Source organism: Vipera berus (genome assembly GCF_964194415.1).
Source record: "Vipera berus genome assembly, chromosome: 2".
NCBI lineage: Eukaryota > Metazoa > Chordata > Lepidosauria > Squamata > Viperidae > Vipera > Vipera berus.
In genome coordinates, this window is record NC_138203.1 from 21,652,732 (window position 1) to 21,677,308 (window position 24,577).

The 24,577-nt window shown below is 43.9% G+C and overlaps 1 protein-coding gene across 1 annotated transcript; it reads left to right on the top strand.

The window, feature by feature from the left end:
* Window positions 1–588: 588 nt before the first annotated feature.
* FBXO4 (F-box protein 4) lies at window positions 589–19,632 on the top strand. The gene is made up of 7 exons (XM_081317025.1): window positions 589–1,494; window positions 14,092–14,327; window positions 15,566–15,786; window positions 17,069–17,141; window positions 18,451–18,617; window positions 18,711–18,886; window positions 19,505–19,632. The coding sequence occupies exons 1-7, from the start codon at window positions 1,300–1,302 to the stop codon at window positions 19,580–19,582; spliced, it is 1,146 nt and encodes a 381-aa protein (XP_081173151.1). The 5' UTR covers window positions 589–1,299; the 3' UTR covers window positions 19,583–19,632.
* The last annotated feature ends 4,945 nt before the right edge of the window (window positions 19,633–24,577 follow it).

Genomic DNA, 24,577 nt, shown 5'->3' on the forward strand with positions numbered 1-24,577 from the left:
AGACAGGTCAGGTATGTGTGGCCATCATAACTGAACCATCATTAAGTAACCAATTGTAAATCGAGAATTGCCTGCAGTTGTGGAGCTAGTAAAGTGGTCCATGTTCAGGGGTGCTTAAAACTTTGATATATATATATATATATATATTTAGGGGGCAGGCTGCTAAGATTTGTCTACATAAGATACAGCAGGATCCCTTATTAGGGTTATGCAAAGCATCCAAAAGACATAACCTTGCGCAAAGGATGCTAGCACAAGATGACTTGGTTGCTAAAAGCAGCTGCTTCCTTGGGAAACTTATTGAGCTGTTTCAAAATCTTAACCTCGAGCCATCTGAACAAGGATGCACATAGCCGCAAAGCTTTACTGCTGGCCCCAGCACAACACTTGAAGGCTGACTTTCAAAGCAGCCATCCAACCTTCCAAAAAACACTTGACTGCTGAACATTTCAAGGAGTTGCTTCACTTGTACTTATGGGCTCTGCCCAGCCCCCCTAGCTCCTCTATCAAGCTACCAAGAGATTCCTCCTATGCTCCATCTTCACTTCCTATATCAGGATGAAATCATGTCATAGTCCAGGGGTACGTTACCCATTGATGCTTCTAGATACAAACTCCATTTTGCATTGTTTTGCCCATTTTTCTCAGACTTCTTTGCCATGGTGTTAAAAGGGATGCATCAACTTAAACTGAACTGTTTAATGTAGCTTTCTATGGCATTTTTAGAGCTAGAGATGGCCCCACATGAGGTACTAATCACCCAAGACCTCTCCTCATTCGAGGCAAAAAGTCTATTATATGGAGTGAAATATGTTTCTGTCTAAAATGGAAAGAAATACTTATTTCAGTATTTGGGTTTTTTCACATTCTGCTTAGTGGATTAGAAGATTTCAGTACATTAAAATACAAAATTATTCCACGAAAGTGACAATGTCTTGAGAAATGGGGCTGAAATCAATACAGGATTTCGCTGTCCTAAAAAAAAAAAAGAACAATCCTCCCTCAGCAACATTCACACTGCACAAGCTGCAGACTGAGCATCCATAGGCGGGGCAATCGTGGCAGAAGGCGGGACGCCCGGAAAGGGAAGCCAGCTGGTTGGTCAACGCCAGCATTGCCAGTTGCGGATAAACGGGCGGCTTGCTAAGGAGAACGACGTGCCGGGCTCCTTGTTTTCCATCGGTCGGGACCGCTAAGTCCTCCCGCCGCAACCAAACCCAAGTCGACCGGAGCTCCGCGGCTCTTCTTTTCGCCAGTCAACCCAGAAGAAGGCGTCGTTTTGCAGCCGGGAGTAGGGCCATGTCCGTCGATCCCGGCGGGGACTGGCGCGCCTTGGAATGCTCCCTGCGCCACAGCCTCCAACTCCTTCGGGACAAGTGGGCGCAAAGGACGAGGCAGTGGAGAAACACGGACTGTTCCCCGGGGAAGCAGGAGGAAACGATGGAGTTCGTCGGGACGGACGCGAGCCCGTCGAGCGCCCTGGAAACTCTGCCGGTAAGGACTCGCTCGAGCCACCGCACAAACTCCAACGCGGCCGCTTCCCGTTACAAGTGGGGAGAGAATGGATAGGTCTAGATTCTTCCGCGACTGCCTTTCTATTTTTCATTGGCCCCAGCGCTTAGGGGCGGATCATTATTTAGCCAATCGTATTCTTGCACAGTCAGTGGGCGAGGCGAGTGCAGTTCACGAAACGTGAGAAACGCCGTGCTCGAGGGAAAGTGCGTCTCCTGGCACGCTTTTCTTGGGAGGCAAAGAAGTGGAAGGATGCAGGGAATTAATTAAGATCTATGTTCTCCAGCTGATGCTTGCTCTCCAGATGAAGTCAAATAAGGCATCCTGTTTAGCATCCCTCCCTTCCCAACACCCCCCCACTTCCCAGAGCTAAATACAGGGTATTACATCATACAATCTTACTCTAAAATATTCTAATTGCTATAATTACTCTTTAAATCCTATCGCACTTTAACTCTCCTTAACCATAGAAAAGATAAATAATATATCCTCTAATTATAATAACTAATAACTATTCATATGCTAAATGATACTTTGTAGTCCCATATTTGTTCTGAATATAATCAATCCATCTTCTCCATTCCACTATATATCTCTGTTGCGAGTGATCTTTCACATATGCCGAGATTTTGGCCATTTCTGCCAGGTTCGAAACTTTCAAAGTCCATTCTTCTATAGTAGGCAAATCCTCCTTCTTCCAGTATTGCGCTACCAAAAGTCTTGCAGCTGTTATTAAGTTCAGCATCAATTTAGTTTCTATAGCAGTACAGTCAGTGATAATACCCAACAAAAACAATTGTGAGAATCTTATCTTTTTCTTAAAGATCTTCTGCATGTTCCACCAAATTTTGATCCAAAAAGCTTTAACTTTTTTACAAGTCCACCATACATGATAATACGTTGCATCATCACAACCACATCTCCAGCATTTTGGCTGACAATTTGGATACATACATGCTAATTTTTTGGGATTTAAATACCATCTATAAAACATTTTATAAAATTTCTCCCTTAAGTTTTGTGCCTGTGTAAATTTAACATTCCTAACCCATATTTTCTCCCAAGTATCCATTATTATTGGTTCTTGAAAATTCTGGGCCCATTTTATCATACAATCCTTAACCAGTTCCGCTTCTGAGTCAATTTCTATCAATGCATTATATATCCTTCTTATATGCGCTCGACTTTGATCTCTAATTTGCTTTACCAAATTCCCATCTGATATTGAAATGCCAATTTTCTGATCTTCTTTCCATCTGGCCTGTAACTGCCCATACTGAAACCAAGTTTGTACTATTTTTTCTTCTTTTAGAATATTGAAAGACTTCAATTGCCATTCATTCTTTTCCAATCTAAGAATTTCTTTATATGTTATCACATCATGTTTAAATCCCACATTTATATTTTCTATTGCATGTTTAGGTATTGCCCAAATAGGAATTTTATAATTCAACTTTTGTCAATATTTTTTCCAAACTCTCAACAAGGCAGACCTTAATATATGTGTTTTAAAAACTTTGTCCACTTTTTTATCATACAATAAGTAAGCATGCCAACCATATAACAAATCACACCCTTCAAATATTCAATAAACTCCTTTGTGTTAAACCAATCACTAATTGACAATAATGCTGCCGCCTCATAATATAATTTAAGATTGGGCACTTTGAGACCACCTCTTTCACGTACATCTTGCATTATCTTAAATTGCATTATCTTAAACTCTTGGTCTCTTCCCTGCCCAAATAAATTTATTAATACCTCTCTGCCATTCCTCCAAATTTGAGTCTTTTTTAAGTACAGGTATCATTTGCGGTGGCTCAGTGGGTTAAGACACTGAGCTTGTCGATCAGAAGGTCGGCAGTTTGGCGGGTCGAATCCCGAATGCCGCGTAACAGAGTGAGCGCCTGTTACTCGTCCCAGCTTCTGCCAACCTAGCAGTTCGAAAGCACGTAAAAATGCAAGTAGAAAAATAGGGACCACTCCGGTGGGAAGGTAACAGCGTTCCGTGCGCCTTTGGCGTCTAGTCATGCCGGCCACATGACCACGGAGACGTCCTCGGACAAGCGCTGGCTCTTCGGCTTTGAAACGACTAGCACGCACGTACGGGGGAACCTTTACCTTTACCTATCATTTGAAATAAAAATAAAAATTTAGGTAAAACATTCATTTTCACAGCTGCAATTCTTCCCAATAAAGACAGTTGTAATTTTCTCCAACTATCTAGCTCTTTTTGTATTTTTGACCATAAGAATTCATAATTATTCTTATATAATTTAGTATTTGAAGCTGAAAGATGTACCCCCAAATATTTAACCTTTTTAACTATTTCAAATCCTGTTAATTTTTCTAAGGCAACCTTTTGTTCTATGGTCATATTTTTAGACAATATCTTAGTTTTTTGTCTGTTTACCTTAAATCCAGAAACTTGTCCATATTGTAAAATTATTTCCATTAAATCTATAACTGATTGAATTGGTTGACTTAATGTAATAACCAAGTCATCTGCAAACGCTCTCAATCTATAGTCTGGGAGCCGGCAGCCACGATGGCAGTGGCGGCAGGGCTTCCCCAGGCCCGCCCCCTGGCCCTGGGCACGCATCCAGGAGGGGCCGGAGGCTCTGCTCTGCCCCGGCCCCCTGATCGGCTCCCGGGCGGCAGCGGTGTCTCCGCGGATCAGCTGTGCGGCGGAGGCGCCGGCGGCGAGGATGACAGCGGCGGCGGCAACGACTCTTCTTTCCCAGTCTGGTCGCCTATTCAGGGAACCGGCAGCGACGGTGTCGGTGGCGGCAGGGCCTCTCCAAGCCCGCCCCTGGACCACGACAACCATCGCAGCCATCCAGGGGGGGCCGGAGGCTCTGCTCTGCCCCGGCCCCCTGACCGGCTCCCGGGCGACGGCGACAACATCTCTGCCCTGCCCCAACCCCCCCACCTGTTCGACTCCGGCGGCGTCCCCAAGCGACCAACGGAGGCGCTGCGGACCAGCTGGGTAGCGGAGGCGGCGGCATCGTCGGCAGCGGCGACGGCGAGTACCCCGCGGGGCCCTAGCCTGTCATCTCCCCACGGGCCCGAACACCGGCGGGGGCAGTGGCGATGGGGCGCCTCTAACCCGCCCCCGAGCCGCTGCAACTGCTACAGCCATCCGGAGTGGGGCCGGTGCCTCCACCCTCGGCTCCCTCGACGGCAGCACCACTAGATGCGGCGTGGCGTTCCCGGCCCGCACCCTAGGTGCCGACGGTATCTCCGTGCCGATCAACACCCCTAAAGACGCCAGGACGCAGCTGACCGTTGGAGATGACGGCGACTAGACCACCGAGGCCATCAACATCTGGCCTCCACCAGCTCCGAACCCCCCTGCCCTCCCTCGCCCCACAGGACATTATGGGCCTGGGTGCAAGCCACGGTGGCAGAGTGGCCTGTCCTACACCTGCAGCCCCATAGAGGTGAGAGCTCTATGGGGTATGCTTCACCCAGAGTGGGCCCTGGACCACCCCCAGAAGCAGAATCACAACCCATCGTGAGAGGATGGGGAGTGGCCTGCTTCTGGGGTTCACCCAACCAAGTGGCAGTGACTGGGTGACGGTCCAGATACCCACCTACCCGACTAGACCCTCCTTCTAATGCTCCACCCAGGGGACCGCCTTCCCAATGCTCCCCAATGCTCCCTATGCGTCTTCAATATTCTTGCATAGATCTACTCGCCCTCAGGAGTTCCCCCCTCTCCTGGGTTCGTCCTGCCTTCAATACATCAAACCTCGATGACGGGCCCGACCATTGGGCCTCTGAGAGATGGCCAGGCAGGGTCAGGGGCCTCCATCACAAGACCAACAAGAGGCCCCTGGTTAAGTTTCTTGTTAAGTTTTTTGTCGGGTTAGGGAGGGGGGCGGGAAAAGAGTATGGCTGCTCGGGGAAGGCAGGCCTTCCGGGTACCATAATGCAGGCCAGGCCTACGACCATTCGCGATGGTGAGAAACGAGGACCAGTCGCCGACAATAACCAATGGCGTACTGACGAACATCCTATTCCCAGGATGGTGGGGAACGGCAGAAGGTGCACAAACAGAGGGCCGTATCGTCACCGGGAGTGTCATCTCCGCTCTGTACAAGCGGTGAGACGCTCCGACCCTCTGTACTTCCCCGGAGGACCCGGGAGCGAAGGTGTGCAGCCTCCTATGCTAAGGCTGGTCTACCTGAATGCCAGGTCCGTAGCTAACAAGGCACACCTTGTTCGTGACCTAGTGGAGAGCGAGCACGCGGACCTGGCTTGCATCACGGAAACCTGGCTGGGCCAAGAGGGTGGTGTCCCTCTGGTTGACCTCTGCCCGCCAGGTTTCCAAGTGCTGCACCAGCCTCGGACCCATGGGAGGGGCGGGGGAGTGGCAGTTATCATCAGGGAATCCCTTAGCCCGCGAGAGATCACCGTCCCTCAGATGGTTGGGTGTGAGTCTCTCCTACTGAGATACGGCCCGGGGGCGCAGTTGGGCCTGCTGCTGGCATACCTACCACCTAATCGTGCAGCGGCAGCCCTGCCCGAGCTACTCGATGTCCTCTCAGGGTTGGTGGTTGAATTCCCAAGACTCATGGTCTTGGGCGACTTTAACCTACCGTCCCTGGGAGGATCGTCCGATCTGGCTCGGGAGTTCATGGCGGCCATGGACCTGTCGCAAATAATTTGTGGACCGACTCATGAGAGAGGCCACACCCCAGACTTGGTGTTCTTGTCTGGACGGTGGCGCGATGATATCGGTGGGGGTGCCACGACTGTTATGCCCCTGTCATGGACCGATCATCACCTCGTGCGGCTAGACTTCCCCTTTGCCACCCCCCGCCGTGGGTGCGCGGTGCAAACCAGATGGTACCGCCCTAGGCGCCTAATGGACCCTGATAGGTTCCAGGCAGCGCTTGGGGACGCACATGCACTCCCTGCTCACAGCTCGGCGGAGGACTTAGTGGAAGCCTGGGAAAAGGCAGCCACGGAGGCTCTGGACCGAGTTGTACCCTTGCGGCCTCTGACCCGGCGCAGATCCCAGCGAGCCCCATGGTTCACCGCGGAGCTCCGGGAGATGAAGCGTCGGAGACGGGGCCTAGAGAGCCGTTGGAGATCCAGTCGATCCGAATCCGACCGATTGCGATTAAGAATCCTCACCAGGTCTTATCTCGCTGCGATAAGGGTGGCAAAATCCAACTACTTTTCCACCCTCATCGCGTCCGCAGATAATCGCCCGGCTGCCTTGTTCAGGGTGACTCGCTCCCTACTGAACCAAGAGGTGAGGGAGGAACCCTTGCAGGGTCGAGCCGAGGAATTCGGTCAATATCTGCTGGATAAAATTGCTCGGATCCGAACCGGCCTGGACTCCAACTGGGCTGAGCTGGAAGAACAAGGCATGGACAGTCTTGTCGACGTCATCTGGGAGGAATTTGATCCTGTGACTCCTAAGGAAGTGGACAGGATTATGAGGAGGTTGAGCTCCTCCACATGCTTACTGGACCCGTGCCCTTCCTGGCTGGCATATGCAGCTCGAGAGGGGACACGAGGCTGGTTCCTGGCGGTCATCTCCGCTTCTCTGAGTGAGGGTCACTTCCCCACCGCCTTGAAGGAGGCGGTGGTGAGACCTCTCCTCAAGAAGCCCACCTTGGACCCATCCTCATTGAATAACTTTCGTCCAGTCTCCAATCTTCGCTTCCTTGCGAAGGTTGTTGAGAGCGTGGTGGCGCACCAACTCCCTCAGATCCTGGATGAAGCGGTTTATCTAGACCCGTACCAATCGGGCTTCAGACCGGGCTACAGCACGGAGACGGCATTGGTCGCTCTGATAAATGATCTCTGGAGAGCCCGGGACAGGGGCCATTCCTCTGTCCTAGTCTTATTAGACCTCTCGGCGGCTTTCGATACCATCGACCATGGTATCTTACTGCGACGCCTCAGGGGACTGGGAGTGGGAGGCACGGTTCTGCGTTGGTTCTCCTCCTTTCTCCAGGGTCGCTCGCAGTCGGTGTTGGCAGGGGGACAGAGGTCGACCCCGAGGCCTCTCGCTTGCGGAGTCCCTCAGGGGTCGGTCCTCTCGCCTCTCCTGTTCAACATCTACATGAAACCGCTGGGCGAGATCATTCGCAGCTTTGGAGTAGGGTACCATCAGTATGCTGATGACACCCAGCTTTTCATCTCAACTCCAAACAACATCAGTGATGCCCTCGACGTGATGTCCCGCTGCCTGAAAGCGGTCCGGGAATGGATGGGGAGGAACAGGCTTCAACTGAACCCGGACAAGACTGAATGGCTGTACGTACCGGCAAGCCAGGATACTCAGAACATCCCATCCCTTAACATCGGAGACAAGTTACTACCCCCTGTTGATAGGGCCCGCAACCTGGGTGTCCTCCTTGACTCGCAGCTCTCCCTGGAAGATCACATAGGAGCTGTGACCAAGGGGGCCTTCTCCCGGGTTCGACTAGTTCGCCAATTACGGCCTTATCTGGACCTGGATGCCTTACGTACAGTCACCCATGCTCTTGTGACCTCTCGCCTAGACTATTGTAACGCTCTCTACATGGGGCTGCCCTTGAGATCCACTCGGAAGCTTCAACTGGTGCAAAGTGCAGCGGCACGGACACTCTTGGGAGCCTCCCGATACTCCCATATCACACCTCTCCTCCGTGCGCTGCACTGGCTTCCAGTTGCCTTCCGTGTGAAGTTCAAGGTGCTAACAATGACATACAAAGCCCTACATGGCATGGGTCCGGACTACCTACGGGAGCACCTTCTGCCAATGTCAGCACCCCACCGTCCTGTGCGCTCCCACAGAGAGGGCCTCCTCAGGGTGCCACCGCTCAAGGAATGTCGGCTGGTGGCCCCCAGGGGGAGGGCATTCTCAGTGGGTGCGCCAGCCCTCTGGAACAGCTTACCAACCGAAATCCGGATGGCCCCCGACCTCCGCACCTTCCGGCGCGAATTAAAAACTTACCTGTTCCAGCAGTCCGGCCTGGCCTGATAGCTCTAACTGGGGTCCCAGTTTGTATTTTACTATTGTTTTTTCACTATTGTTCATTCTGTATGCCTACCTTATTCTGTACACCGCCCCGAGTCCCTCGGGAGAAGGGCGGTTTATAAAAACAAACAAACAAATAAATAAATAAATAAATAGTCTTGATCTCTAATTTTAATTCCCTTTATTTTCTTTGAATCACGGATTTTAATCAATAATATTTCCAATGTTAAAACAAACAACAATGGCGACAGTGGACATCCCTGTCTTGTACCCTTTTCAATTTTACAAGCTTCTGATAAGCTACCATTAATTATTATTTGTGCTCTTTGTTTTTGATATATAGCCCTGATAGGTTGTAAAAACTTATCCCCAAACTGCATCTTCTCTAACACTTTAAATAAGAATTGCCAATCCAATTGATCGAAAGCTTTTTCAGCGTCCAGGAAAATCAGCGCTGCAGGGACTTGGTTATTTCTTTCTAAATATTCTAATACATTTACAATGTGTCTCACGTTATTTTTCATTTGCCTACTGCTTATGAATCCTGTTTGATCAGTATAAATCATTTGTTGCATAACCTTCATCAATCTATTTGCTAAAACTTTTGCAAATATCTTGTAATCAGTATTTAACAACGATATAGGTCTATAATTTTTAGTTTGTATAGGATCTTGATCTTCCTTTGGAATCAACGTTATAAATGCTGTTTTCCATGATGGAGGAACCTCCCCTCCGGATTGAATTGTTCTAAACAATTCTTTTAAAGGTTCCACCATCTCTAGTTGTAAATTTTTATAATAAGTAGCAGTCAATCCATCTGTCCCAGGTGCCTTACCTACTTTTAATTGTTTAATTACTAGAATAATTTCTTCAGTGGTTATCAATTGATTCATCTCTTCCCGTTGCTCTTGTGTGAGCGCCGGGATATTCACTCCTTGCAAATAACTATCTATGTCTAAACCTTGACTTTTATCCCTTGCATACAGCTTAGAATAAAATTCGACAAAGGCCTTCTTAATAAGATTTTGCTGAAGCACTTCCTTACCCTTATAATCTATCTTATCTATATGACGAGATCTTTGTTTTTCCTTAATAAATAAGCTAACCACCTACCAGGTTTATTTGCGCTATTAAAAATGTTATGTTTAGCATATCTTAAATTAGTTGCCACCTGGTCCGCCATCAGCATATCAAACTGACCTCTTAACAAATTAATTGATTCTTTTAGCCTCGTCAGATGATTCCATAGTAAAAGCTTTCTCTTTCCTCTTTATTTCCTCCTCTATTTCTTTACGCTTAAATTCCATTCTACGTCTATATTTATTATTCAAATATGTTAAAACTCCTCTCATATAAGCTTTACTTGCATCCCATACCATTTCAATAGAAGTGCCTTTGTGCGTATTCATAATAAAAAATTCTTTCATCTGCTTTTTACATTCTTCCACATTTTCTACATATCTAAATAAATTTTCATTTAATCTCCATGATCTTCTGTCACCATTACCCTTATCCAATTCCATCCAAACTGGACTATGGTCTGATAAAGTTCTTGGACATATCTTGATCTTCTTAATCCTAGAAAAAATCATTAGTAATTAATATAAAATCAATCCTAGAAAAGGATTGATGTCTGTCAGAGAAAAAAGTAAAATCCTTTTCATCCACGTTTCTTTCTCTCCAAATATCTCTCAATTCCAAATCATCTTTCAAATCAAAGAAAGATTTATTTATTTAGTTACATTTATATACCACCCTTTCCCTGAGGACTCAGGGCGTTTTACAGGGAATTAAAAAATCCAACATACAAAAGTTAAAACCAAATTAAAAAATATTAAATTGACCCTGTACACAATTAAAACCCCAATTAAAAATTTCTCCTCAGCCTGGGCCCGAGAGCTCAAAGAGCCAGGTCTTCAGGCCCCGGCGGAATGATCGGAGGTCGGGGGCAGTTCTCAGCTCCACCGGCAGCTGGTTCCAGAGGGCAGGCGCTCCCACTGAGAAGGCCCTATCCCTGGGTGTCACCCGCCGGCAATCTCTCACCGGCGGAACCCTGAGCAGACCCTCCCTGTGGGAGCGCACTGGGCGAAGGGCATTTGATGCCGGCAGCAGGTGTTCCCTCAAATAACCCGGACCCAGGCCATGTAGGGCTTTATAGGTAATAACCAGCACCTTGAATTTCACCCGGAGGGCAACCGGAAGCCAATGCAGCTCGCGGAGTAGAGGTGTTACATGGGAGTATCGGGAGACCCCCATTACAACTCGCGCGGCCGCATTCTGCACCAGTTGAAGCCTCCGTGTGGTCTTCAAGGGCAGCCCCATGTAGAGAGCGTTACAGTAGTCCAAACGGGAGGTCACAAGCGCATGAGTAACTGTGCGTAGGGCGTCTCGGTCCAGATAGGGACGCAACTGGCGCACCAGGCGAACCTGTGCAAAAGCCCCCCTGGTCACGGCTCCTATATGGTCTTCAAAATTGAGCCGTGAATCCAGGAGGACGCCCAGGTTGCGAGCCCTATCAACGGGGGGTAACACCTCACCCCCCATCATTAAGGATGGAATAACTTGGTTAACCCGAGATGCTGATATGCACAGCCACTCAGTCTTGGCGGGATTGAGACGAAGCCTGTTTCTCCCCATCCAGACCTGAACCGCCTCCAGGCACCGGGACATCACGGAGAGGGCATCACTGGGTTGGTTCGGGGTGGAAAGAAAAAGTTGGGTATCATCAGCGTACTGGTGATACCCCACCCCAAAACCACGAATGATCTCGCCCAGCGGCTTCATATAGATGTTGAACAGGAGGGGCGAGAGAACCGACCCCTGAGGAACTCCACAAATGAGAGACCTCGGGGCGGATCTCTGCCCTCCTGTCAACACCGACTGCGAGCGGCCCTGGAGGTAGGAGGAGAACCACCGTAAAACGGTGCCTCCCACTCCCAGCCCCCTGAGACGCCGCAGCAAGATACCATGGTCGATGGTATCGAATGCCGCTGAGAGATCTAATAGGACCAGGACAGAGGAACAACCCCTGTCCCTAGCCCTCCAGAGATCATTCACCAGCACGACCAATGCCGTCTCCGTGCTGTGTCCGGGCCTGAAGCCCGATTGGTACGGGTCCAGATAATCAGTTTCCTCCAGGAACAGAGGGAGCTGGTGCGCCACCACACTCTCAACAACCTTCGCCAGAAAGCGAAGGTTGGAGACTGGACGATAGGCAATCTAGCATGATTAGGAGTATTTTTAAAAGATCCTTTCTTATCCTTCTGCGTGGCCATCACACCATTCCAGTCTCCCATTAAAATACAAGACTTATACCGGTAATCCCATTGAATTATTTTGTTATGTAGCAGTTTATAAAATTCTTCTTGTTGTTGATTAGGAGCATATATTCCAATTAGAAGTATTTTCTTCCCTTCAATCAAAAGTTCAATAATAATATATCTTCCTTGTATATCTGCTTCTATTAATTTGGCTATCAGACCCTTCTTCACATATATTACTACACCATTTTTCTTCTCTGGAAGAAAAGTCTCAAATTTATCAAATATTTCTGATCAGATACCCGAATATGCGTCTCTTGCAAACATACAACGTCATTTTAAAAATGTTTCAAATACTGAAATATTTTCTTCCTCTTTTGTGGTGAATTCAAACCATTAACATTCCAAGTCAGGAATTTTGTCACCATCTTTTGCAACTTGAAGCCTCCGGAGCGCCTCCTGAAGATCTTCAGAGATCTGTCTCTTTGGCCTCGCTCCTCCCACTGCTTCACTTGATTCTTGAGTTGTAGTCATCAAACATTGATCCTGTTGCAGTTGTTGTTGTTGTGCCTTACGTCTAGATGCAGCCCATGTTATTCTTTGAGTCATAGGTTCTTCTACTGAAGCCAAGGGTTGCACAGTTTCAGAAAATTGCTGTTTTTCTTGTGACTGTCGCTCTCCTTCATCCTTTCCTTCTTTATCTTCTGAAGATGGCGGTGAGCCTGCTTTCAGTACATTAGTATAAAAATCTCATTCCTTCAAAACTGTATTAAGACGACATCTTATTCCAGCAAAATTCACCACAATCCCCATTGGTATCTCCCATCTGAACTGAAGCTGTTGTTTTTTCAATTCTTCTGCCAAAAAAGCAAAATCTTTTCTTTTTCTCAAAACTTTTGGGGGAATCTCTTTCAGAATCAAAACCTCCTGACCAGCAATTTTAAATCTCTTATTATAAAAAATTTGAATAATCTCATTTCTTATCTTTCTCTTCGTAAAATACACAACCACATCTCTTGGCAATTTCCTCTGCCTGGCAATCCAAGAGTTAACTCTGAAAACTTTATCTATCTCGCCAGAGAAATCTTCAGGTTGAAACCCCAAATTAGGTGCCAAGGCATCCACCAGCATCTCTTGCAAATTCTCCTGAGGATTCTCTTTCAAACCTCTGATCCTCAGGGCAAACTCCATATCTCTGTATTGTATCATCACAACCTCTTCATCCATTTTATCCATTTTATATTCAACTTCACCCATTTTTGCCTCAAACATCAGATTATTTTGTTTCACTTCTTCCACCTGTAAGCCCCTGAAGTGCTAACAGAATGTCCTCTCACATTTTCTTGTTCTTATCCTCAATAAGCACAGCCACCTGTGCAGTTATTTTTTCAGTTATTTTTCAGACTGAGTTGCTAAAGCCACTTTTAAAGCATCTTGTAAGTCCTTTAAAGTTACAGGTGGAGCAGCTGCGGGGGATGATGTCAAAGACTGCAATCCAGATTGCTGAACAGGCAATGTCCCTGCACTTTTAGTAACAGGGATTCTAGGAGGCTTAGAAGCCATTTTATAGCCAGATAACTCTCCGTACACACTTTCACTTTTCTTCTCCTTTAACAGCTTAAACCAAATCTTGTAAGTTTAGGCAGGTCAAATTTAAATATTCCTCCTCAATATCCCAGCAAACATTTTCACTATAAAAGGAGTGAGAGAGGAAAGGGAAAAAAACACTTCACTTCTTATAAAAAAGAAAAAAAATCTTCCCCTCTCTTTTCCCTGTTCACTTGGGCGCCATTTTCCCTTTCTTTTCCAAGTAGTTATCGAGACAAAAAAAGTTATTTTTCGAGAGTTAAAGCCTTGTACTTGCTGTTTATACAACTCCTGTATCCGCTCTGCTGCTACAATGTTTCTAGATGTCAATTAAATCTGGCAGGAGTAGATTCAGCGTATTGTTCTGCTGATAGCAGAAGAGTCCTCCGCTCCGGAGATTCCCAGGATTTGGAGGAGCTCTCACCCTTCAAACCCCAGAACAAACGTTCTGGGTCTCTAGGGGAGCTCTACCCCTACCTAGGAACTCCCCCTCCCCTCTTCACCCGAGGAGTGGGGTTTTCACGCCACGGAGCAGCTGATTGTCGGCTGCTCCGTGGTTTAAACAGCGAAGGGCCGGCGGTTGATTCCGACCGTCCGCGACGCTGGAGAGCCACCCGGAAGTCCCGTAAATGGGAGCTTTCGATAAAATATTGCAATGTTTCTTGAAGTCATGGGTGCTTATTTTTTTAAAAAAAATCAGCATTTTTTTTTGCTTGGCTTAACTGCATTTTATTGTCTCATTTACAGATAGAGGTGAAATTATACATTATGTCCTTGCTTACACCAAAAGATCTGATTTATTTGGGAAGCACCAACCAATACTGGAGAATAACAATCCAGGATCCCTTGCTTTGGAGATATTTCCTCATTCGGGATCTTTCTTCTTGGAATTCCATAGATCGGGAATCCCTCCCAGATGCAAAGATATTTAACCAGCCTTTTGTGGAGCTAGATAATATTGACCCGTGCAATTTCATGGCAGCGTAAGTATTTGATCGTCTAATGATGAAAAGTAAAGTAACAAATTAATTCCTTGCACATTTACTCCGAAATAAAATTATTTGGCTTAATTAAACTTCATTGAATATGAATTGCTTTGCAGACTCTCATTTTCAAGTAAATTTTTAAAAACTCATTAGCTATACAGTATGGGAAGTCCTCAACTTACAACCATTCATTTAGTGATCATTCCAAGTTACAACAGCACTGGAAAAAAATGACTTTCAACCAGTCCTTGCACTTATGACCATGGCTGCATCCCCATGATCACATGATAAAAACTGAGGCGCTTGGCAACCAACATGTCTTTACAATAGTTGCAGCATCCTGGGGTCATGTGATCGCCATTTCCAACCTTCCCAGCAGGCTTCTGACAAGCAAAACCAATGGGGAAAACTGGATTTGCTTACAAACCACATGATTAACTTAACAACTGCAGTGATTCGGTTAACAACCACGGTTGTAAAATCAGGCACCGCTTGCTAGCCATCTTGCTTAGCAATGGAAATTCTGGTTCCAGTTATGGTCATAAGTTGAGAACTACCTGTATTTAACATGACACTATATTTGGTATAATTTGTCATTATCCAATTATATTATGACAACTATATTATACCATCATAATTTCCAGTGGTATAATAGAAAGTTGGCCCAAAGGTGCTTTTTCAGGAGGCAACTGGACTTTCTTGGGGTTTTTTTTAAAGATGTTTCGCTTCTCATCCAAGAAGCTTCTTCGGCTGTGACTGGATGGTGTGGGAATGGAAGGATTTATATTCCTTTCAGACAGCTGGTCATTTGCATTCTTTTAGCGAGTGATTGAGGCCACCTGAAGGTTTATCTGTGTCATCAGGGTCATCTGAGTAGTACAAATGAGTGTGGGGCCTTCTTGGAACTGTTGAAACAGTTGCCTCACAAAAAAGCATCTTTGGGACAACTATGACCTGGATGATTTGAGAATTTCCATAGACAGATAGAAAGTTACATTTTACTGCATTTTCCATTTTTTTATAGCCAATTCCTTCCCCCCACCACCACCACCTCACCTCCCCAGGGACATCAATTTATTTATTTATTTGTCACATTTCTACATTGCCCACCTCACCTCAGTGACTTTAGATTCTTATGGGAGAAGCTGTTAAGGAACAAAGTAGAATACAGTAATATACCATGTTTCTTGGGCACTGTCCAGTAACGCTTGATTGCTATGTCTTTTAAAATGCAGGTATAATAAATGCTGCTCCTTCCACAAAAGGTTCTTGAAACCCTGTAGGACTACACATAGCATCATCTCTTCTTTTCTACCGTCACTGATCACACAGACAGAGCCTCGCTTTGCTATGTTTGGGCCTGGTTTGGAAGATTTGGATCAATCTTTGGTATACACAATGATGGGAAGTCCAGCGATTCTGCCGCTAGCTGGCATGCCTTCTAGACAAATACATGGTAACGTAGTTTTCTTTTTCCTTTTTTGTTTTATAAACTTTATGAGAATATAAAATGAATAAAACTAACAAGAACAAATATTAAGAATGAAAGAAGAAAATAGCAAAGACAAAAGTACAGAAACCCAGGAAAAGAGGGGGAAAAGTGACCAATGACTTCCCATTAGAAGTATAATGTAAATTTATTTTTAATTTTTATTTATTCAGCAAACATACATCTTGCCTAGAGGTGACTCTAGGTGGCTTAGAATCATAGAAATAAGCTATATTCCAAAGGGCAAGAGCCATAGCAGAAAAGGCTCTTCTCCTGGACTCCGCCAGCCAGAATTCCTTGACCAATGGGATCCACAACCTGCCTTTTCTTCCAGTGTGTGGGTGGGGCAGGCCAATCCTATTGGGGGTGATATGGTTCCCCAGATAGATTAGCCCTGTGCCATGAAATGAACCTCTTGCTCCAATGTTAGAGCATGGTTTACATTTTTTAAAAAATCCAGACTTTATTTAATGATGTTTTAGTCTCATGGGATTTAATAACAAAGGTGCTCTGAGGCTAAAAATGCTGCTTGTCCAAAAGAAGGTGTAAATAAATTTAATTTTAAATATTATGAATGGGTGCCATTTACTTAGAAAATGTCAGGCACAGGAAATCAGGAGCCAAGGTAGAGTTGAAAAGCACTATGAGTTTGTTCCATGCAACCTGTACACAAGAATCTGATCTACTAACGGTCAAGGCCAATTGGTGCCAGATAAATGCCTGCAAACTTCAGAGGGGGTGAACTTAGATCTCTTACGGGAGTGTAGCAATTCCAAACTAATGATGCGTTTGACCCTGCCCTCGGGTTCAGCCAGATCACCACCTGCACAAAATGCTACAAACTCTGATGTTATCCATTAGATCCCAGCAGTTACCAAAATCTTCCACAAAACCATTTTTATCCATTTTAAGGCCATATATTATCATTGAGTCAATTTAATATGAGAAAGGAGATTAAAGTCATTTTTTAAAGAAATACTTACAATTTTCAAGTCAGTATAATAGTAATAACAGGAAATCTTCCTCAAACAAGGTGTGGGCATTTCTTTGTAGGCAAACATTTTTAATCATCTCATCTAATCAATTGTATTAACTTTGATTCACAGCTGAAAAACATTTTCAGGCATCCAGAAATAATTGATTTTAGATGCTTGTATGGACATGAATACATTTTTCATTAAAAGCAGATATCCTAATTTATACACTGATTTATTAATTTATACACTGATTTATTTATTTTCTTTAATAGGAATTGGCTCTGGAGTCACATTTCATTTGAATGGCCAGAAATTTAACATTCTCACACTGTATTCAAAAAGCAGGTAAGATTTGTTGAGCTTGTTCTGAGGTAAACAAAGTGAGTTTCAAAAAGTTGGAGCTCTGAACAACTTTTGAACAACCAAGCTGAGAGAGAACTATGGATTCTGTAGTTCAACCCCAAGCCATAGATACATTCTTCTTTTGAAAAAATTATTTGCCTGAGAGGTTTTTTTTAAAGAACTAGATATGATCTTTTGCTGGGATCATATCCTCATATATTTCAAATAACAATTTTGCAGTGGACAAGAAAATTATTTAGTAGTATACCATTCAGCGTTGAAAGGATCACATTGTTCGTGAATCTTTTGGGCTGGGCATGTTAACAACGAGAGAGAGAGAGAGAGAGAGAGAGAGAGAGAGAGAGAGAGAGAGAGAGAGAGAGAGAGAGAGAGAGAGAGAGAGAGAGAGAGAGAGAGAGAGAGAGAGAGAGAGAGAGACAAAGCTTACTTGTTAATATTTTTCAAAATGTCTATCCAAGGTAGCTCCAGGTCATATGAAGACTGAATGCTTTGAAGATATCCTTGTGTGGCCTTGCAGACTCTGAAAACAACAAGAAAGCACACCAGATTCTCACATGCTTTTTGGAGGCTCTAGAGGAGGCCCTCTCTCATAACTTGCAGAGAGACCAGAGCTCTGGCATGTCACCAAAAATGACATTGCATGTCACCTGTGACACATGTGTCATAGGTTTGCCATCATATTCAAAGCCATTTGTCATCAGATCATTTAAATCAAGGCTGTAAAGCTGGGGTGGGATGGGGACATGAGACTCATGCAAGGTTTATTTGGTGAGTCTTGTTCCCCTCCACAGCTGTCATCAATTTGCAATAAATTAAAATTAATGAGTTTTTTGACTGAGGGCCAGGTTGGTGTAGTGCTTGGCACTAGACTAGAAACTGGAAGACCACAGAGCCTTAGAAATGAAACCACGTGAGTGCCTTTGGACCAGTCATTCTCTCTCAGACCAAAGAAGAAGGAAATAGCAAATCATCCCAAAAATGTTACCAAGAAAACTGCAGGGATTAGTCCAAACAGCCACCAAGAATCAACACTGACTCTTAAGACACACATACACAGTTTTGTAACTAACTAAGGTATAAAAGAGTTGATAGGAAATCAGAAGATTGACTTAAAAATGTGTTTTAATGCTGGATATGTTGATCATGCTCATATCTCTTTTTTCCCAGCCATAGAGATCTCTGACATATTTCATAAGACCCACATATGGCCACGAATCCCAAAAGAACTCATGCAGCCTTCCTTTACTTTTTCCCCAGAGTCTTTGAAATATTTAGTGTCTTTTTTTTCCAGCAAAGAAAGGCAGAGAGACAAAGCAGATACAAATTCCATCAATAAGATGTTCTATGAAGTGAACAACGTGGATGGGACAACACAATATAAGCTAATTGAACATGTTCAGAATGTGTGCAGGCTAGCCGATGGGTTCATTTACGTTGCAGATGCTGAGGATCATAAAAGTAAGAATTTCTGAATGATGCTGGCATTTTTCAAAAGATGATGTTTAAGGTGCACCAGGTAGAGGTGAATGAAACAACCTTCTCTCTTGGCAGGACACAGTCGCCAAATTGAATTTGCTCGGATGTCAGCAATGCTTGATCCCACACTTGGGCCTTCAGCCAGACCTCTGTTGATTTTGTCTTGCATTTCATGTGCTTCAAAGGAAAGGATACCTTGTGTTTACCTGGCACATCAGCTGCAACTAAACCTGCTTGACAGATCATGGATGGTACTTTGATTTTTTTTGGAACTATATACTCAATTATCTAAACATATATACAGACACACATACACATTGCCAAAGTAGCTTATATAGCTCAAGGTAGAAATATAGGCCTGCATTCAAGCCTATAATCTAAAGACATAAAGAAGGAAGGAGGATGGATGGAGAAGAAGGACAAATCCATCAAATGACAGTTTTTAAATTGATACTGAATATAATGAACAGCTAGTGCCGAACATGTTTAAATTATCTGAAGTGGCTGCTCTTAAGTAACTAATGAAAAGAGCCAAGAGCTCAGCTTGATTTTGCTTTCTTCTCCCTCTTATTCAACCAGATGGAATGGCTGCTGCTACTTCGTTTGTCCGTTTTAAAGCATAGTTTAAAAATCTTGCGCTGTAGTCAACTTTGCATTACATAATTGATTAAGAAGGCATACTTCCCACATTCATGTAATTGGATAATGTAATTACGTTTTGTGATTGTTACCAGATATGGTAGCAATAGCCACAGAATTTGAGGGTCATTAGGATCATTAAAACATTTTTTTAAAAAAAATTCTTTGAGGGCAACTGTAAACTCCACAATAATTGTTTCAATTTTGGATCTGTCTTTTGGGTTTTACAGGTTCAGGATGTCGAAGCTGCGACACTGGTGGGACTGTTGGATGGAATTCAATGGCTCCTGGAACATGTCAAGCATTAAAAGCCATAATAATCAAGTCAGTTCTAATAAAAAATTATCTGTCTTACGTGGCCAAATCTGATGAGTGTCATTTATCTCAATTAGTAAGAGCTGGGAAATCTTTGTCAAGATTTAATGGAGACGTGGTAATAAGGAAAGATTATCCAATGACAGATGGGGCATTCGCCCCTTAGTCACCTTGTAACTAAACATAAGAATTTCACTGACACTTTATTTTTAAACAAAAAAATCAAATAAAAACATGGGGGCAGAAAGCAGGAGAATATATTTTCAAAAGCTGATTTGTGTTTGTTTTGCTTTGCACTGTGGAAAATGGATGAGGAATTACTCTTGTGGACTTGTACATAGAGAAATACTTGCACAGAAAGGGTTAATTAGCCATCTTTAATTCCAATTACAGTCATAAATTGAAGACTACATGCAAAGGAATTACAGTTGTAAGTTTTGGCAGTCATTAAGAGGGTCACCACATGACCATGCCTGATTTTATGACCTTTTTGAGGTGAACGTTAAGTAAGCAATTCCATTATCTGCAGTGGGTGATTTTTTGCCAGAAAACGGAGATAAACACTAGTTTCCTACACACACACCCAAAGAAAAGTTATAAATCACAGTCAAATGACCATAGCACACTGCAAGTGGTTGCAAATGCAGGCCAGTTGCTAAGTACCCAAAACATGATCATGTGCCTGGCCATTGGAACTTCAAATTCAGGTCATATGTAGCCCTGGGGAGGTTCATAGTAACTTTGAATGGTCACTGGGCAACATCATAAATTGTATTGCAAATCTGTATTGCAAATTTCTTTAAACATACATTTAGGAATTGTTACTTAGCAACTCTTGCAGAATACACAATTGCATTGTTAATCATTTTTGCTTTGTATATGTGGGGAAAGGGACGCGGTGGCTCAGTGGGTTAGGACGCTGAACTTGTTGATCGGAAGGTCGGCAGTTTGGCGGGTCGAATCCCGAGTGCCGTGTAGCAGAGTGAGCGCCTGTTACTCGTCCCAGCTTCTGCCAACCTAGCAGTTCAAAAGCACGTAAAATGCAAGTAGAAAAATAGGGACCACTACGGTGGGAAGGTAACAACGTTCCGTGTGCCTTTGGCATCTAGTCATGCCGGCCACATGACCACGGAGACGTACTCGGACAAGCGCTGGCTCTTGAAACGGAGATGAGCACCGCCCCCTAGAGTTGGAAACGACTAGCACGCATGTGCGTGCGGGGGAACCTTTACCTTTACCTTTACCTTATATGTGGGGAAAGGAGTGGCAGTACCTGGGGGGTGGGTGAAAAGAGGAATCAGTCTAGAGTCCCTACATAGCCACAAGTGAACTAAGTCCAAACTTCCTTGAGTGCCAGTGACCCTAATATAATTCTAAGCAGGTGCTGACTTTAGTTGAGAAGATTCTTGTGCATAGGCTATAGCAATAAATCAGCTTGATTGAACCTTCACGTCTAGACCTGGTCTTCCATGTCTGTCAACATACTAAGTTGTAACCCGGATGTGAGGGCGATCTGGCTGCGACATCTGTCACCCCATTGATCGCCAGGGTTGATTCGGCTGATCTGGCTGGCTAGGCGGGTGTCCTCTTCCTCCCTCACCGCTCCATATGCATCCCTCCCGAAGCTGCGCGCTCGGTGGAAGAGGACGACCATCCCAGATAGAAGGAGTGTACCGATCTTCGGTCAAGGGTAAGTTGTAACCATTAAAAAGGACAAAACCAGATCCCTAATCTAAGATTTGCCAAAGTGAGAAGGAATCATAGCTATGTAAGAGCAATGTTCTCATAAATAGGAACTTCGCTGGGTTCCCAAGTTATTTCCCAAATATGTCATCCATAGGTGCTGTCCACCAGAGACCGTTTCTTCCCTAGAAATATTCCTGGCAAAGATTCTGCCATCTAAAATTATGATCAAGACCCTGATAAGGATGTGTTATCAAACAACTCCAGAGGCTCATGTTTATCTTATCTGTTGCTAGTATAAAATGGTGGCAAAAGCTCCCCAACAATTTGAACCAACAGCCAATATCAATGGATGCCGAGTTCTTTTGATTTTGCATATTGTAAACTCCTTTGCATTTCATAAGGACAGTTCCAAAGAGATGTTTTTTTTTAAAAAAAGGTTACATGCATTTCTAGGGACGCTTCAGTAATGAAATTTAAAAACAATAGGAGATGATTTGTGATTTAATATACAGGCTCTCCTTGACTTACGACGACTTATTTGGTGACCATTCAAAGTCACAACGGCAATGAAAAAAGTGACTTACAATTGGTTCTCACACACCTTTGCAGCACATCCTCATGATCATGTGATCAAAATTCAGGTGCTTGGCAATCAGCATGTATTTCGGAGAGATGCAGAATCCTGGGGTCATATGATTGCCATTTGTAGCTTTCCTGTCAAGCACGGGAAAATCAGAAATCCAGCAGTTCAAATGAATATAAAGATTTATTGCAAGATTTACAAGAATCTAAACTACTAATAGGCAAAGCAAAGAGTCAATAGAATTCAAGGTGGGCTGGACTTAGATCTCTTGTGGGTGCAAAGGGTCTCAAGACTGATGACACGTTTGACCCCCTCCCTTGGGCTCAGCCTGTTCGTTACCTACATTCCCCAGTCATTTTCTGACAAGCAAAGCAATGGGGGAATCTGGATTTGCTTAGTCACATGATTCAGTTAACAACTACAGTGATTCTCTTAGCAACCATGGCAAAAAAGAACACAAAATCGGGTGCAACTTACTTAATAATCAAGTTGCTTAGAAATAGCATTTTTTGTCCCCTTTGCGGTCTTAAATCGAGGGCTGTACTCACAAGCAGACATGCTTTAATATACTTGAGAATAATAAGGATGACCTTATTTTCTTTTTCAAGTAGTGAAAATATTTATAGTATGTCAAGTGCTGTACATTTAAAAACTGCATATGTAGACTCTCACTGAACTCCTGTATATAATTCAGAAACAAGGTTCTGTGGAGCTTGGTGAACTTAGTTCCAAGAAACATACATTGCATCATCATATCATTCTTTACTAACCACCAGAGGTCATCTTTGTAACACAGAAGTATGAATACTTTCATAGATTTTAGAAATCAGAATTGCTTTCTACAAATTTCAAAAGAATAGCACAACTCATTTCTGGAGACAGAAAATCTGCGAGAAATATTTTAAAACCCTCTATTTTGCACTAAATAATTTATTAAAACTGAATACTTTTATTTATTTATTTATTTTTAATTGCAAAACAGTTCCCAGTAATTCTTTAGAAAGCTTGGAAGCAAAATAAAGCTGTTCATTCCTTTGGAAAATAAACAAATATTTATGGATATGTACAGGTCTCATATGTGAGGAAATAGATCTCTTTAAAAGAAGAGAAAGTTATACCCAATATTTACAATTTAAAAATATGTACTTTTTGTTGAAGAGGCTCTCACCTTTGCATTTTGTCTGGGCTTGGAAGCAAGGCAGGGTCAGGGCTGGTTAATACTTGCATGGAAGGAGAAAATTCCAAGACTGTAAATTAAAGTAGGATATTGTTTCTCAATCTTGCTGCCGGCTGGGGAATTCTGGGAGTTTTCCCCACATCTTAAAGTTGCCAAAATTGAGAAACACTGGGCTAGTAAGTCAAAAAGACATCCCAAAAGAAGGCAGTACCAAATCATTTCTGCATTGCTGCCAAAAACATGGAATCTGTGTATCTAAGGTATCACAGTGTCTTAAATTTAACTTGCTGGACTTCAGACTTTTTAATGCACAATTGTGCATCAGCATGTCACAAGGGATAAGGATCTGGAGATAGATGCTTTATGTAATGAGTCACAGAGCTGAACACTGCAATCCGAAGAGAACCAAAATGGAGGCAGCTTCTTGGTGAAGGACCACCCACTCAGCAGGTCTAATAAAAATATTCTGTGTACACTGATTTTTTTTTTTAAATGAAATGGATGGCTTGAAAAACTTTTGTTAAGATCTGGGCAGCTTTTGGTTCCCATGAAATACCAAAAAAGTCTAGATTAAGTTCAAAATGATGAAACATTTAAGCTTAGTATAGGTAGGTATTAGACTGTACATGTCTGAACCAAAAAGTGTTCTATAGCCTCAAGGTTCATAGATGAAGCAAAGCTGAAGACAAATTCAGTTTGCAATCCAGGTAATGAATGAGACTGAATAATGTCACCAATTTTCTTCATCATGGAGAAGTCTTTTGTAGCTCTGAATTACGAAGAAGGAAACAAGCCAACTTCGTTGTACCAGCACAGTTGTCTGCCAGCCAACAAGATAGCAAGCTGGAGGACTGTCATAATCCAATGATAGGCAAAGCTCAGGCAGAACTTTTAAAAGAAAAGAGTACTTTGTACTGACATGGCACAAGCTGGCTCAGATTGAGACTAGGAATCCAGTAGATCAGTAATAAATCAAGGGAAAAGACAGGAGATACATTGAGGTGGTATCCAGAGTTTTAAGCATGGTACAGCAAGGTAAATGCAACACAACTGAGTTTGGGAAAGTTGTTCTCAGCACTTTTTGTCAGGAAATAAGCCAAATCAAGCCTCCACTCAAATGCACACTGAGGCACGTTACTGTTTAGAATCTAGCTCTCCTGCTGGCTTGTTTTTGGCTGGCTGGCTGACCTATGTGCTCAGCCCTTTGTTGTATCTTTAAAGAAACAATAAAAAAAAACATCCTCTCCAGCAGCCTACACCCAGATAAGCAGGATTAACACCAATCAAGCAGAAAATGTTGAGTTGATCAAAAAGAAAATCACAGCACCCACAATATGGGTAGACCAAGCTACCGAGTATAAACTGGGACCAAATCCAATACTCATTAGCACTGATGATATGAACCTTTTTGCTGAAAATGGGAAAAAATGAGTCGATGACATTTGTAGATCAGAGAGGCTTGAATATGGGATAGAGGGAAACTCTGAAATGTAACCTTAGAGAGGGAGGAGGGATATTTCTTTTTGTAACTGCGGCACTTTT

Bases quoted from the DNA above. Each gene is read 5' to 3' on its own strand.
- FBXO4 (XM_081317025.1), top strand. From the start codon at position 1,300: ATGTCCGTCGATCCCGGCGGGGACTGGCGCGCCTTGGAATGCTCCCTG. The intron at 1,495-14,091 runs GTAAGGACTCGC...TCTCATTTACAG, and splicing joins GCGCCCTGGAAACTCTGCCG to ATAGAGGTGAAATTATACAT. The intron at 17,142-18,450 runs GTAAGATTTGTT...TTTTTTTTCCAG, and splicing joins ACACTGTATTCAAAAAGCAG to CAAAGAAAGGCAGAGAGACA.